Source organism: Sander lucioperca, chromosome 13 (genome assembly GCF_008315115.2).
Source record: "Sander lucioperca isolate FBNREF2018 chromosome 13, SLUC_FBN_1.2, whole genome shotgun sequence".
Taxonomy (NCBI): Eukaryota; Metazoa; Chordata; class Actinopteri; order Perciformes; family Percidae; genus Sander; species Sander lucioperca.
In genome coordinates this window covers 11,217,450-11,232,996 of record NC_050185.1, presented here as the reverse complement: position 1 = coordinate 11,232,996, position 15,547 = coordinate 11,217,450, and the positions used below count along the sequence as shown (strand labels likewise).

The 15,547-nt window shown below is 39.5% G+C and overlaps 2 protein-coding genes across 8 annotated transcripts; one reads left to right on the top strand and one right to left on the bottom strand.

The window, feature by feature from the left end:
- Nucleotides 1-107: 107 nt before the first annotated feature.
- Nucleotides 108-10,513, bottom strand: slc6a7 (solute carrier family 6 member 7). 2 transcript variants are annotated; one of them, XM_031320339.2, is made up of 14 exons: nucleotides 10,191-10,513; nucleotides 8,520-8,757; nucleotides 7,915-8,046; nucleotides 6,892-7,102; nucleotides 5,287-5,425; nucleotides 5,012-5,146; nucleotides 4,782-4,885; nucleotides 4,574-4,698; nucleotides 4,272-4,384; nucleotides 4,040-4,177; nucleotides 3,843-3,942; nucleotides 3,561-3,679; nucleotides 2,162-2,335; nucleotides 108-1,985 (listed from the first exon to the last, which is right to left on the bottom strand). In XM_031320339.2, the coding sequence occupies exons 1-14, from the start codon at nucleotides 10,266-10,268 to the stop codon at nucleotides 1,815-1,817; spliced, it is 1,977 nt and encodes a 658-aa protein (XP_031176199.1). In that variant the 5' UTR covers nucleotides 10,269-10,513; the 3' UTR covers nucleotides 108-1,814. The 2 variants fall into 2 exon arrangements, with proteins under 2 accessions (XP_031176199.1, XP_031176201.1); XM_031320341.2 differs by having other exon boundaries at nucleotides 10,224-10,513.
- Nucleotides 10,514-12,347: 1,834 nt separating this feature from the next.
- LOC116064846 (SLAIN motif-containing protein-like) lies at nucleotides 12,348-15,118 on the top strand. 6 transcript variants are annotated; one of them, XM_036009038.1, is made up of 8 exons: nucleotides 12,351-13,144; nucleotides 13,403-13,536; nucleotides 13,659-13,754; nucleotides 13,884-13,979; nucleotides 14,071-14,123; nucleotides 14,220-14,358; nucleotides 14,575-14,706; nucleotides 14,842-15,118. In XM_036009038.1, the coding sequence occupies exons 1-8, from the start codon at nucleotides 12,732-12,734 to the stop codon at nucleotides 15,048-15,050; spliced, it is 1,272 nt and encodes a 423-aa protein (XP_035864931.1). In that variant the 5' UTR covers nucleotides 12,351-12,731; the 3' UTR covers nucleotides 15,051-15,118. The 6 variants fall into 6 exon arrangements, with proteins under 6 accessions (XP_035864928.1, XP_035864931.1, XP_031176002.1 ...); XM_036009039.1 differs by having other exon boundaries at nucleotides 12,366-13,144; nucleotides 14,578-14,706; XM_036009040.1 differs by having other exon boundaries at nucleotides 12,423-13,144; nucleotides 13,923-13,979; nucleotides 14,578-14,706.
- The last annotated feature ends 429 nt before the right edge of the window (nucleotides 15,119-15,547 follow it).

The window sequence follows — 15,547 nt, the reverse complement described above, 5'->3', positions numbered from 1 at the left end:
GTAAAGGAAATGAAAAATATGAAGACAATACAAATATTTAATTATTAATAATATATTATATATTATTACAGCTAGCAAAGAAAATAGCAACACTGTACAAAGGCAACAAGATGTGTTAAAATTAGTTTTAATGGCATGGCATATGTACAATCCTTTAACAAAAAAAAAATCAAACGTTCTTAATCAAATATTTAAAAGTAGAGATCCTGCTTGAAAGATGCTGAGAGAAAACAATTACCGTTATTCTAATGCACTAAAAGTTTTATGTGACTGAAAGGGTTTTAAGAATGCAGACATTGCAGATCTGACAGATTTCTTGTATCTGTCATCATCTGCTTATGTGCAACAGGACACAATAGAGAGCACATACCCTTAAAAACAGTTTAAGATTAAACAGCCTGGAAACCGATGGGGAATTAAATCTTTGGACATTCATGAAAATATAAAACGCCAGTCATCTGGGAGATAAGTGCCAGTAGAATGGTTAACAAATGTTATTTATCTGGGAAAGTGTATTTCAGTCAGCCACTTCAAAAGATAAACACACAACTGATGTGTCCAAGTGAGCTGTCTCATCTGGGTCAGATCTTTTTGTAATTCATCATATTATTATTTCCTTTATGTCCATTAGTTTTGTCATTGGGCTTACCTAGCAAATGGTCTAGTAAAAAATACTTGTAAAATAAGTCTAACCTAAATTTTAAATTTAGCAGAATAGCCAATTTTCCAATAAATAACTTTCAAACAATTGATTTTGATGTCTTCTCTAAGCAAGCCCTCAAATCAGAGAAATGTAAGCAAGATTGATACAATGACAATATTCATGTCCTCAAGGGGATAATACATTTAGCCTATGAGTGCCTCTCCAGATATTACATTAAACTGATGATACAATTACCAGGAGGGCTTTCTGCTAATAAATAGCAGAGGGGAAATCGACTAGGAGAACTGTCAAAGCCAAGTTCCAGTAAGCATAAAAAACTAAAAACCTATGTGTGCAGACAGATGCCTACTGACTAAAGATAAAAAAATGATAGTTAGTCCCACTTAAAAAAAAAAATTCTACAATGCTAGTACAGAATGTAGTTGTAATTGTGATAATATCAATGTACTCTGAGCAACGTGAACTGATTGCTACATTTTCTGCAGGAACTGGCAATTTGAAATGCAGATGATTAGACAAGGCATATGGATACATGTACAGTACTTAATAGTTAATTTGGCAAGTTCTTCTTTTAAATGTATTTATTTATTCTAGCAGTAATTCTAGCAATTATTCTTTTAAAAAGTAAATTGGATTAAAAGTATTTCTGATTCCATGCAGCATTCATTCTGGCAGGCTGAGGATTTGTGGTCACCTCTCCAGGTCCATCAGCGGTTCTTGAAGGTAACAGTCAAAAGTCACTGCACTTTTTGTCCCTCCTCCTAAAAGGAGGTAGAAAGATAAAAAATCTGGTCTCTCAGCTGCTGTTGACTGCTGTCGGTGGAAATTAATTACATTACACTACCCTACTATGATAATAAATAAGATCACCCTGCTAGATCATCATCCAAATGTCAAGTTGTAAGTCTATTTCAGCTCTTCTATTTTACAGCTGCAATTGTACACTCTACACAATGTAAAAAAAGAAGTTAAAAATACAATTGAAATATACATAAAAAATATAAATAAAGCAATAATCCACACTGCTCTGCAGGACCACCAGAGCCTAGCTGGGGCGGATAACACACATTAACAGAAAATAATACATTTCTCTTTCTCTTGACAACGTAGTTTGCTCATCACTGTGCTTTCATCACTGCTCTCCGTGCTGTCATGCCTGGCTTCCCTCCTCCCAGGTCATCGCAGTAAAGTCCATGTCTGTGAGTGTGACGGTGAACGGAGCCTCAACCCTCTCGGCCTCCGTGTGCTCCTCAACTCTCGGGGTGCTGTCCAAGTTGTTCACCCTCCAGGAATTCAGAGGTCGAATTGATTTCTGAAAACGCTGCAAAAGAGAAGCAAGAGACAGTCATAAACCTTTCTGCAAAGGCCTTTCATCTACCAATGTTGTATATTTAAAACAGATACAGCAGTGGCAGTCCGAGCTCTACAGTTAGTGAGATCATTGCAGAGGTGAAACCGGACCTCACAGTGACAGAATGACAAAGTGCTTATACTGACTTCTTTCAGTGTTCCAGTTTCCTTGCTGATGGCTACAATGGCCCAGATGGGGATCTGTAGACAGCAGGTAGCGCCCATGCACACTCCCAGCGCTTTACCCCACAGTGGATACACATAAGACCCGTATTTGAGTGGTGTTCTGTACATCTCAATGAAGATGTAAGTCAGGATGAACTACAGTCGCAAGGGAAAAAGCACAAAGTGAGCAGAGGAATGTGTCATCCAAACAATAAAGCCACAATGGAAACAGAAGAAGGCCAGCAGAGAAATGCTACAGGGGGGACTCAGATTGAATGTCAGTTTCTCCTCTTAAATTATTCACAACTGCTGTTGTGAAGATTTCAGCACAGTTGGCCACTTTTCAAAGTAGTGATGTTATTTTAGTTTCCTTTCTGGAACTCAGTTTATGATAAAATCTTTAGTCATATAATGGGATAGCACAGTGTCTCACCCCTCATCGAATTACCTTTTGACTGTAAGTGCAACATTTCTATATCAAGTAGCCCTACAGTAAATGGTAATTCTGCTTCAGGTGACAAGAGTGGCAGAAATATTAGAGGGAGTGACGTAACATGGATTGTGCAACTGATGCAAACCAACAATACTGTAAGGCTATATTATGAGCTTTAGCTCAGCAATAACATTTCAGCTGGCAGTTAAAGTCATGCTGTGATATTGTCATCTATCTATAAATTGCAGGAACGTCTGTCTCTGTGTGTGTGTGTGTGTGTGTGTGTGTGTGTGTGTGTGTGTCTGTGTGTTATGCGCATATCTCTCGAACCGTTAGTCCAATGGATTTCAATCAGTGTCTTGCTACGGGCACGAGTAAGTGCAGTGCCAAGTTTGAGGTTGTTTGGATTAGAAATGCAAAAGATATTGTTAAATATATATCGGTAAAAGAAGCACACATTGGCTTTTGCCGCTCTCATTGTCATCTCATTGGCTAATGTCTAATTACTCCACATTGTCATTGTGATATTTTGTGATAACATTCTGAATCTGCAACGTTCTCTGTCAGGTAAATCAGTAAGTCAGTTGTAGGGTATACAGGGGAGTTGCATATGAAGTGGTTTGGGGTCCTTCTGTAAGTAATTTTGGGGTACAATTTGGTTTTGATGAATTCTACAAGCAGCAATACCTGTTCCAAACAGGCATATTTTCAACAGGCACTGCACTAGTAATTCTTAATTTGGCAAAATAACCACGAAAAACATTATATAGAACCTATCACCTTCAGTGCATTTGGATTTCAGGAAAGATATCAGACAATAAGGCAGCTGAAGTTTAATAGATAAGAGTCTGACAAGCATATTAATTATGGATAACCAATGCTGATGTCACATTGTGCCTGCGTCTACTAACAACAAATATTAATACTAATGCTGATGTTTTTACTCACCAGCAGAAGAAACGGAGTGCAGAAAACCCAGCAAGCTTTGAAGTAAAGCAGCACTTTGGTACACCAGGGGGGACAGTGGCGGATCATATCAATAATGTCCTGACAAAACTGGTTGACTCCTAATAGAAAAGTTAATTAGGAGATGCAGGTTAGGAACCCTGGAACAACCAAGATATTTACAACTTGCTACACATCACGTGTCCTGGATGACTGAAACTCATATGGAGGAATGATGCGGTGTTAGAGGAGTTTGATGTGAAGGTTAGATGTGTGATGGGCTACCGTAGAAGAAGGAGATGCCAATGCACATGAAGAGGGTGATGATGATGAGGCCGAAGCTAGTGCTGAAGGAGTCAATGAGAGTGAACCAGTAAATCCCTCCCTATGAAGACACAGTCGACATGGCAAATGTGAGTCTGATCACAAATAAGATGCATTTGCAGCCACATTTATCACTTACTACAGTTAAACACACTCACATTAGTCACTAACAGGAGACCCATCAGGTAGAAGCAAAAACACAGAGCGCCCAAGAACAAGGACTTGTGCAGCGTGTTTGCTCTGAGGTGTGGAAACTCATCCAGCACAGCTGTAGTGATGCCTTCCATGTTGCCAAACTGTGAAGCAGCAGAGCAGAAGGTATCAAACATACGGAGGAGGACTTGTACGTCTTTATTTCTGCTCATATCTTTGTGTAATGTGTGGCCTTACCAGCGTATCGATCCCCAGCATAAAGAGCATGAGGAAGAACAAAATGGACCAGAACACCGAGCCTGGCAGCAGAGCAAGGGCCTCTGGGTAAGCAACGAAGGCCAACCCAGGACCTGAAGGCAAATAAGAATACATCAAGTTCAAGAAGGCACTATATGCACAATACTGAAGTTTAATGCAAAATGCAGTATTAATATAAGTGAATACAAGTAAAAAATGCTTTATTTATTTATTTATTTATCTGGATGTCTGATTTAAAGAAGATGCACAGGGTTACTAAACAAAATGAGCACAGTAACTACCTGTATCTGCCACCTCTCCCACAGGCACTCCCTTCTTCCATGCCATGTGACCAAGGATTGAGAATATAGCAAATCCCGCAAAGAAGCTGGTGCTGCAGTTTCCTGTGGTGATAATCAAAGTGTCCCTGAAATCAAAAGAACCACAATCAAAAGACTGAACCCATCATGACCGCAACACCAGAGTACATTGTACAAAGCACAAACTCACCTGATGACATTGTTGTCAAACTTATTGTAAGAGGCCATAGAAAGCAGCCCTCCAACTCCAATACCTAAGGAGTAGAAGACCTGTGAAGCTGCATCGTTCCACACCTGCAATGTATCAGACAAAAATATGCCTTAAACAAAGAAGATATCTAGATATTTTTAAAGCAGCAACAAAGCATTGTGTTCAAAGACTCCTCGGCCTTATATGTGACAGTGTACCATCAGAAGTACCTGTGCATTAGCTAATCGGCTCCAGTCTGGTGTGAGGTAGAAAGCAATGCCCTGAAGAGAGCCCTCCAGTGTAGCACCTCTGATGATCAAAACAATGAGCACAAAGTATGGGAAGGTAGCTGTTACATACACCACCTGAAATAAGACACAGCACAGACACATTAGACAAGACATAGGCAGGATTGTGTGTGTGTGTGTGTGTGTGTGTGTGTGTGTGTGTGTGTGTGTGTCTGTTTTATCGGGGAGCTGACAATAAAAACATTGTGTTGATTTACCTTGCCAGAGCTGCGGATGCCCTTGAGCATACACAGGAAGATGATGATCCAGGCAGCCAGGAGGCACAGGGCCAGGGGCCACCGGACAGGGCCCGGGTCGTTAAGGCCCTCACTGAGGACTACACCCAGCACACGCTCACTACAAGACACACACACAAACGTATAAAACAGCATGCCTCTTACCAAACCTATTGCCACACTTTTTACGCATTAACTGATGCAAAATAAACACGGCACAGCCATAAGACTGGATGTGTTAAGGACTGTGTGAAGAAAAAGATCTTTATTCATACTGTTTATTTTGTATATTTATGTTTTACATCACTAAAAATCTAAGCAGCTTTGTAAATTGGGCAACATTTTAGTACAGAGGGCATTACACATAAGAGCACAATACTTCATTGTGCTTTTAATACTTTATTATAATGTCAAGTATCACAAATGCTTATAATTGCTTTATCCATTTTGCATGAACGGTTAAAAATTCTCTCTGTGCTCTCTGTTAGAGTGTGGTTGTCGCATGTCATAACTCCATGATATCCTATTGTATTCTTAAAGGTTATGGTGTAGTGATATTTCCAGTGTGTTTTTCTAGATTGCTTTTCTGTTGTTCATGTTTTTTCTCTTCTATAACAAAGACATAGTTGTAATGAATATTGTCATGTGTTACATGTTGCACTACAAACTATGATTCAGTGTAGAGAAGGAGCATTCAACAGTATGTCATTTTTTCTGACAGTCCTGTATAGTCCCATGCAATTCATTAGAGATACTCAACCAACAATGGAATGGTTTCCATTCTCTTTGTGCTGCTGAACTTCTTCTCAATTCAATTCAATGAATTGTATTCATTTCCAGCAGAGCAATTAAAAAGTATATGCAGCAGTGCACACATCAGCCAGCAGCAGTGGGGAGTGGGGATGGGAAAATTCACCAAGGGTAGGGGGCAGAGTTCATCAGAGAAATGGCCTCTCAATGCCTCTGAATGCCTGCCATGCTTTTTGAGAGTAGGCTCTAGTGATGGGATCAACAAACTGACCTAGACATTGTATCTTGCCTCAGTCTGAACCCTTTGGTTTGTTTGCTGTATATCAATAAACCCTTACTTTTACTTGAAGCAGACTGTAACCTGTCATTGAGGCATTGTGGCTGAATAACAGCTTCTTCAACATGTACACAACATCCCCGCACAGCGTTTCATGCAGAATGTATTCATAGAGGTAAGGAATAACTGTGAGCCTTAACTTGTAAAGTATTACAGTCATAAGGCCTAACATCTGTTGTTGTAAAAAAAAAAAATCACAAGGATTTATATTGGGAAATTGGAAGTCTTGTGTATTATGTAGATGTTAGACAGTATAATGAATTGTATTTCCTGGCATCATATAAAGGTGTTGCCACAAAGCCCTGAGTCATTAGCTGAACGGTGACAGTTTAACCAGTTTGAAGAGAACTTGTGTTTGTTGAAAAAAAGTATTTAAACAATGTTTAAGTGTAGCATACTGCCAAAACCGTTTAGTCTTCAAATATTTCAAAACAGCTTGTATACATTTGTAGAGCAGGCTTGATTTTATTTTTTTTTACAAATAAGAAAGACAAACTTACTTCCAGAATTTTTCTGTGGGGCTGAGGCCTTTACCAGTGGAGCTATTGCCAGTGGTGCCGTTTCCACAGAGACCTACATTGGCTACAGCGTCACAGGACCAGGGCAGAGGGCTCTGTAACGAGCTTCCCAGGTAGTAAAACGTCCATGCTATAATGACGTTATAGTAGAGACACACCAGAATGGACACACACAACATCCCAATGCCAATACCTACAAGAAGAGACACAGCTATAAGTATCTCAGAAAAAAACAGGATACACACTATTGTGAAAAGATACATTATAAGATATCGGTTAGATCATTTCAATATACAGGAAGCTATGAACCCCCTGTTATAAAAGTGGCAGTTGGACTCGCCAAAAAAAACAAACATATATTCAATGGACAGCTCAGAGTGTATCACACCTTGAAAACAGCATTCCAGACTATATTCTTCTTGTTAACCAAAACTCCTTTTGTAATACTTGGAGGAACTCCATGTCAACTATAATAACATTTCATAATTCAGCATGCCAACCTGCTGATGGCATTTGCAGTTTAAAATAAAAACTATTTCTATGATGAAAACCTGCTTTCTGGCTCTATTTTAAGAGAGTTCCTGCAGGTTTCTTTATCAGATGTTTATATTTAGCAACTGAGTTGCAGAGCCTCTAAAGGAATTTTTAGGGTTAGCTAGATGACGTATATTAGTGAGGTGGCAAACTGATCCGAGTCAGCCAGCTATTTTCCTTGACTATGTTCGTCTGGACTGAGTGGTGGTGACACAGGCATTTTGATGTCAACTTGAGATGATGTGTACTCAAATCATTAAGTATAGTTCAAACTGGATGCTCAAGATTCCTGGAAAATTAATATACAACTGTGATGATATTTCTATACTATTGAGCACTGTCTAACTAATTACATTGAGTCACGGCCCTGACATAATTATCTCTAAAAAGTTTTAAGATTGTGTCACTGAATTACAGTGTATGTAAGTGTGTAAATACAGGGCTAAAAAGCATGATATAGGAGGTCCTTACCTTTGAGCAGAGGGCAGCATTTCCACACTGTGATGGGGCCAGCTGCTCCGTACTGGCCTAAACTTAGCTCCATGAGGAACAATGGAACACCCGTAACAAAGAGCATAATGAAGTAGGGGATGAGAAACACACCTGTGAAAAATAGAATGAGGCCAGTTTGAAGAAGAGTGGTGCTTGGGGAGAAATCTACTGCAATTACTTGTTTTGTGCAGCTACATGTAGATGGCCTGTAGAGACAGGTTAACTTATACAATCTCTGTCAGCTTCACAGACCGATGTTATTCTGCTTTACTGTTAGTCAAGCTCCACCATGTTTGATTTCAGTAGGCTGGGTTAGACAGGCAGACTTTGTGTCTGGTGTGTAATCAAGGAAAATGTATAGGATTAAGTAAATGTTTTGTGTTCTAGCTCCCAGTACCAAAGGCTGCCATGGAGAGCTGTGGAAAAGCCAGCATGATTAGGAGGGTAGTGCAAACCCAAGGGCAAAACTAAGAGGGCCTCTTGCCCAAATGGGTGTAACAAATCATTATAGACATACAATACACCCAGGCACTGAAAGCATTTGAGACGTCAGAGGGCAGGGAACATGCTTGTAGACCGCTCACCTCCTCCATTGCGATAACAAAGGTACGGGAACCGCCACACGTTCCCCAGTCCCACGCAGTATCCAATACAAGAGAGCAGGAACTCGTACTTCCCTCCCCACTGTTCCCTTGGGATAATTGGAGCTGGAGTGGGTGCAGGACTCTGGGCTCGGGAGTCAAACTGTGGCTGTGGTGCAGGCGTAGCTGTCGAATTGTGGCCATTTTGAGTGACAGTATGCCCGTTCAAGTCTACTGAATTCTAGCAAAAATAAATTCACATTTTAAAGGGTCAGAGAGAACGTATGCATTAATACAGATAACAACTAAATTCTAAAATGTACCAATTCCATTTGCTTTTACATGACAAGGTAGTTGTTTGTATGTGGATTATATAGAAGAGTCCAAAGATTGGTCAATTATTCAATTAGACAAGCAGCAGAAATTAAATCAATGGCAATTCTAATAATTCATTATAGTTTAAGTACATTACCAAGTAAGCACACAAAACATTTGCTGGTCACAGACTGTAGATAATCTTATTATCTTATCCCGTCGAACTCATGAGGTGTTTATATCACTAACTGGACTATTTCTTCCTCTTCCTTCCTGCAGGCCATTCATCTCTCAACAAGAGAGGAACTATTTTCGCATGTCAGGTTGCAGGAGGAAGTTTGATTCAGATAACAGCAGGGCTTCTGCTTTGTGCTGTTACTGTCATTGTTGTGTGTTAAAAGATGAACAATTCATCAATTATTCCAATGACAAAAATAGAATAACCATAGTTTCATTAAAATGATGCTCAAGTTTTGAGACAAGTGTAATATCTTTCTGAGATTTATTGTATCGCCAAGTCATGCACAAAGAGAATATAAAATATAGAGATATCAAAGTAGGACCCAGGAAGTTGAGGTAATGCACAATGTGGTTGTGTTGACATGATGGGGTAACTAATTGCAGTGCCTAAAGTAAGCCAAGAGGCCTGAAATATTCAATGAACAGCATCAAAAGCTGTGCTAGAAATAGTATTCATCACCATGAGGTGAAAGATCATTTGTAAATAAAAAATACAAGAAGCATTACATCTCTACAAAGAAGCTGGAACTAGGTCATGTTTGGTAATGCTTGGAAAATTACAGCAACAAATAATCATAATATAAATTGTTGGTGTTTCTTTTTCTGTCCATCAACTGATCATTGCAGCTCTGAATAAATGAGGACTGAGGACTTTCTATAATTGCTGAAAAAGACCACTAAATGAATAGGGCTAAATGAAAAAAATCTGAATATTGTAAAAAAAAAAAAAAAAAAAAAAAAGGCAAATAGACTGCAAATGTAACATCACTAAATCATGGTATAAACACTTGAGAAAAATCTGGGCAAACACATCTGTTGAGTTAGTACACCAACCGGCCGGCTGGCCGATTTTATCTCCTCTGTCTACAGTGACTGTATTGATTTGGTGCAGCTGAAGACAAGCCTGAGGTAGAGTAATAGTGGACGTTCAGGTTAGACTGCTTCATCTCATCTAGTGTTAGCTGCCCTGACACGAACAGTACACCTCTGGGAGTCCAGAGGTAAATTTAAATCGTTCGTAAAGGGGTCCCACGTTGCTTTTAGTGTCTAACATGAGTCTTAAACCCACACAGAGTGAGTGATATGTTTGGTGTGTGGCGAAGAGCCAGAAAAACAAACCTCCACTCCTACTTGCGCTGTGGTTGCACTTGCTTCAGCGGGGCTCCCGAGTCTTGCTTTGCCGCTTTCGTCCTGCATTTCCTCCCCGGCACAGGTGGTGCTTCACTGCTTTATACGTCGCTCTTTAATCCATATTTTACATGGGAGAGTTCTCTTAGAAGTACACCATGTTGCTGTAGTTTTAGTGGCAGTTGAAGAAGTTCGGTCGCTGTTAACCGAGTGTGACACAGCAGCAGGGAGACATCAGCGATGACGATAAGGAAACAGGCCGGTGGGCGGTGAGTGAAGGACAGGGAGGCAGGGCGCAAGTGCAGCACTTCCTCCCTACCTGATGTGAGATGTTTAAGGAGGGGTAAGTGAGTCATGGGGAGCAACGTGGGGACTGTGGTGGGAAACTTGATTATTGATCAAGTTAGCAAAACATCATTTTTTTCTTCAAAATATTGTAGCCAAGTTACAGTGGTTTTATCTGGTGTCTATGTGCATATATTGTGTATGCATGCACTGATGCATGAGTTGCCCTATGTTTGTTTAGCTGTGTGAGGAATATTTTCATGCTTCTTATTCGTCACTGGTAACCTGTACTAAACTGTTTAAAACCAATAAAAAGTTTCCAATCACAAAAAAAATATTGTAGCTAAATTGTTCTTTTTTGTGTGTGAGCAGAATGTCAAGTGAAATGTTTTGTTTCACCACAGTATGCATACTTGTTTTCATATAACTTGCATACTATGCAAGAATATGAAAACTGTATGGACCCCTGGACCACAGCACCAACAGAAACAACAACATTGCTATTATGGGGTTAAAGTTGAATACGTTACTACAAAAAATACTTACAGGTCATGAACAGGTAGTATAGCCTAAAATATGATCCTACACTAAAGCATGAAGATTCATACTTTACCTTGAAGGCTTAAAAATAGTAGTTTTAAATAGTGCATGAACCTGAGTTAGGATTATTTTGTCAAGTGATTACACTATAGCTGAAATATTTCAGTTTCTTCTTAAAAATGAATAGTTTTAACATTTGGGGAAATATGGATATTTTAGGCCTATCTTGTCAAAGCCATAGTTCAAACCCAAGGCCTGGTCGCACCAGACAGTGTCACAAGGAAATGAGCTTGCTGCATCTTCATATATTTTTTCTAGAAACTTGGTGTTACAGTGCTGCAGTTGGTGAACTACAGTAGCTAAAAAAACTACAGTAGTTAGAGTCTCGCATTGCCAGACCTCTCAGGAGATCAGATTTTGTGAGGTTACACATAGTGTGGTATGGTCCCAAAAAGATCAGCCAAATACAAAAATATTACATACTACATAAAATGCACCCTATCTAACTCTCGTGTAGTAGGTCAGTTAATTTAGTGTCAATGGCTTCAATATCACATCATTATGTATCACAAGTGAGTCCTAATGACCTCAGCATCACAAGAATTAGAGGAGAGTGACTAGGCAAGGTGTGATTTCTGTTTTTGTTTTGGTTTATTTGTTTGTTTTTGTTTTCCTCGAGACCGCAGTGGGTGGGGGGTGGGAGAGGGTTTTTGTTTTTGTTCAATTGTATTTGTATGTTCTGTGTGTTCCAAATATAAAAAAAACACAATAAAAAAATTGATCTAAAAAAAAATATATATATATATATATATATATATATATATATATAGAATATCACAAGTATTAAATGTTTTTTAACATTTTTTTTTAAACAAAGTAGCACTTGATATCTGGGATTTGGGTGAGAAAGGAGGATAATTTTAGGTTTCACATGGCTGTAAGGGAACCTCTAAATCTTGTGCTAATCTGCTTGTGTGTGTGTGTGTGTGTGTGTGTGTGTGTGTGTGTGTGTGTGTGTGTGTGTGTGTGTGTGTGTGTGTGTGTGTGTGTGTGTGTGAATCATCATCTGACCACACTTTTCAGTACGACTTCCTTGGGTGTGATGGCTGAGTCAGGTACAACTACAAACATTTAGCAATAGCTTTTAATACGAGAGCCAAAGAAACCAGCTGCACAGTAAATAGCTCCCAACACCAAATAAACATAAACTGATAAATTAATGGCCATATAGAGAAGAAATCACATCTCATCTACCAATTACTCCAACACTGCAGAGAGATGAATCCCTCCTTGGTGCATATGACTCAACCTAGGCTATTGTAGGCTAGGTATTGTCCATAATAGTTTTGATGGTGTGATGTTGAGTGGCTGTTTTTGTTTCTTAGAAGCAACTCATGGACTCTTTAATCCACATAAGCTCATGATGCTTTTCTAAATCCATCTAATCTGTTGGGTGTCTATACTTAACAGCCCTACTCAACAAATCTGGGTCAATAGACAGTATGGTAAAGCTACACAGTTGCTGTCTGTGCAGAGCAACATTACCATTATTGGAACTTTAAAGAATCATATTGTTGAAGATTTAGCCCAATTTTTTTCTGATTCTGATTCAGCTAAAATCCTTGTTATGGAGGGGTGAGGAAGAATAAAAACACAACTGGGTGAAAGCTTGAAGAAGTGAGAAGATTTGAGGATTTCATTGAGAAAATGGAACTGCAAAACCTATTGAAGGTCGATTGGAGCCAGTATTTTTGCAATCGGCCACAAGTGAAGTTTGATACAAGTTCGATGCATTATCTTCTCTGCAGTGAGTTGAAAAGCAGCGCTGTCAAGCTGGAGGGCAATTCAGATCCATACTGCAGCATCTGGGCCGACGCTAAGCAAGCAAGAGTCAAGAGTTGTAACAATCGGTCATTTGCCATGGATGCTAGAATAAGACTAGATAATTTGAAGTCAGGGTGTAATTCGCCCTTGCCTTGCAGTGCCACGGATAGGATGTTGTTCAACTATAACTTTCAAAAAGACCTCTGGGACAGTGAAGAGTCACAAGAAGAAGAGTCTGTTTTGGACTCAGTGGAGCTCATTGATGTAGAGGACAATGTGCAGGATGAAGAGAGCTGGTAAGTGCCATCAGATTTAAGTAAGGGTGGGACAATGTTAAATAAAGAAAAAAAGACACACCCCAGGTTTGGACTTTTGTCCATGTCACCATACACTTTAAAAAACATGCTGAGGTGCTATAGTGAGGTGGATGATAATCTGGAAAGCTAACTTCTCAATCAGACTGGTATTTGACATGAAATCTTTTCTGAACATATCTGTACTTTACATAGAGCAGGAGTGAGATATGTTCATAGTGAATGAAGTATTCCTCACAGGTTATATGAGTCAAAGAAGCAGGTGTTTGTGGAGAGAAGTGAGTCTGCTCTGAAATGGTGTCGACACGTCCTGGATAACCCCAGTCCTGAGATGGAGGCCGCATGTCGTTCACTGATAAACAGGCTGGATCAAAGTAAGCAAGCAGCACTGACTCACTCATTTTCCTGCAAAATAGTTTTGATAAAATAATATTCTTCTAAAAGGGTGATGAATTTGGTTACGGGTTTACCTAATGCCCACTCTCTGTACTGTCAGGATCAAGCATGTCTCATTTCTACAGACGTCCTGCAGTTGGCTCCTCTACGGACAAAACATCTGTCAGCACAACACACAATATCTCTGACAGTTCAGGTAATATGATATTGAGAGCTTTGAGGATCCTCTCAACTTCATTTTGACACAGACGACCTTTATGTTCATTCAAAAACACATCTTTATTATCAGATATTTTATCAGCATGTTTTATGTTAATCTGCACAGATAATGAGCTGAGCTTCCACTATGACTCCATGACCACAGACTACAGACTGCAGGACATCACAGATGTCCACATTATGGCTCAAATACAGGAAGCCAGTAAGTACAGAGGCGTGTTTTTCATGATCCTAGTGTATACTGCATACTTAATGAAGGTTGGATTGTAATAACCTTAGTCCATATTTTTCAGGTTTAAGACAGGACTATGTTTCCATGCCTGCCAGGAGAAGCCCTGAGTCACCAGTGATTTTTCCATTTTATTTCAACACCACTGTTGAAAATATTGACGAGTCCACTCAAGGTTATAAAACTGAGGCTTCATCTTCCTCTTGTTGGCAGCCTGGTCTATCGTCACTGAGCTCTTCCCTTCGCCAGTCATCGACACCAGTAGCTAAGCAGGGCTGCCAAAGTCCAAAACTGGCCAGACTTCATCAGCAAGTCACCCAGTTCAAACTGCTGAAACTTGCTCAGAATCAAGGTACATGTACTGTACAAGCATTTCTACTTTATCTGTGTTTATGGTCTGACAGCTACAGACTGATTGATTATTACTATATATTTACAAACTGTAGTGTCACTCCTATTGATACAGTTTACTTTCAAATAACATTCAACTTTGTATTATGTGCAAATTAGCAGCACATCAACAATACTTGCAGTTCAAATTGTGTGTATGACCCTGATGTGTTTTTTGCAGCAACATCACCAGGCAGGACCAGGTCACCTCTGCGTACCAGCCTCCGCTCTCTCCAGGCTGTTAGGAACAGCCGATGTTTAGACAACAACAACTGGCAATCTGCTGACCAAATCACGTACCCACCATCAGGTTTGGATCCGTTGCCTCATATACAAAAAGAGAGAATACCAAGAAAACACAATAGAATAGTGGTCCTAATTGTTTTCTCAGCTGCATTATCTGTCAAAAATAGGTCTAATTGCTGGTTTCTGTCACTTTCTGTAGCACCCTCCAACAGCTCGCTGCACTCAGTGAGAGACTCCTTAGACCCGACGACAGCTGTGAAGAGACTGCTGAGGTCTCAGTCTCTCAGCCCCTGCAGGATCCCTCACCCTGCTAAGGGATACCTGTCTGTTAATGGATGTGTCTTTGCCTCACCTGAGAGGTCGACCATAACAGCTTGGGGCAGAAGTGTGCCATTCACTCAAAGCTGAAAGGTGTCACCAGTGAATCCCTGATAGTAATATAACGATGAGGTAGAATTTAAACATTGAGACATTTATGTCATATCTTGTATTCATTTTTAATTTAACTATTAACAATAATAGAATTAATCCTTTATAGCAAGACATCTTACTCTGGGTGAAGACAGTGTATGTGTGAAGTTCCCATCAAATGGGCTGGGATCTTAGTCTAAAAACAGATTGTAGAAAATGACGCCAGAATGTGTAGCTGGCAGTGTTGTGAGCAAAACCTGACAGAAGCATCCTGGAGGGCTGGGTTTTACATTACCAAGACATCCTGTGCAGTTAAGGCTGACAGTGCTGTTTGAACAAAAACCTATTTATTTATTTCTATTGTAAAAAAGAAAAAGAAAAAAAAAAAAAAAAAAAAAAAAGATATATATATATATATATATATATATATATATAAGGTTTAAGTCATAAGAATGTAGACATGTCAGGGGATCTTTGAGTGTTGTGCTGATTAA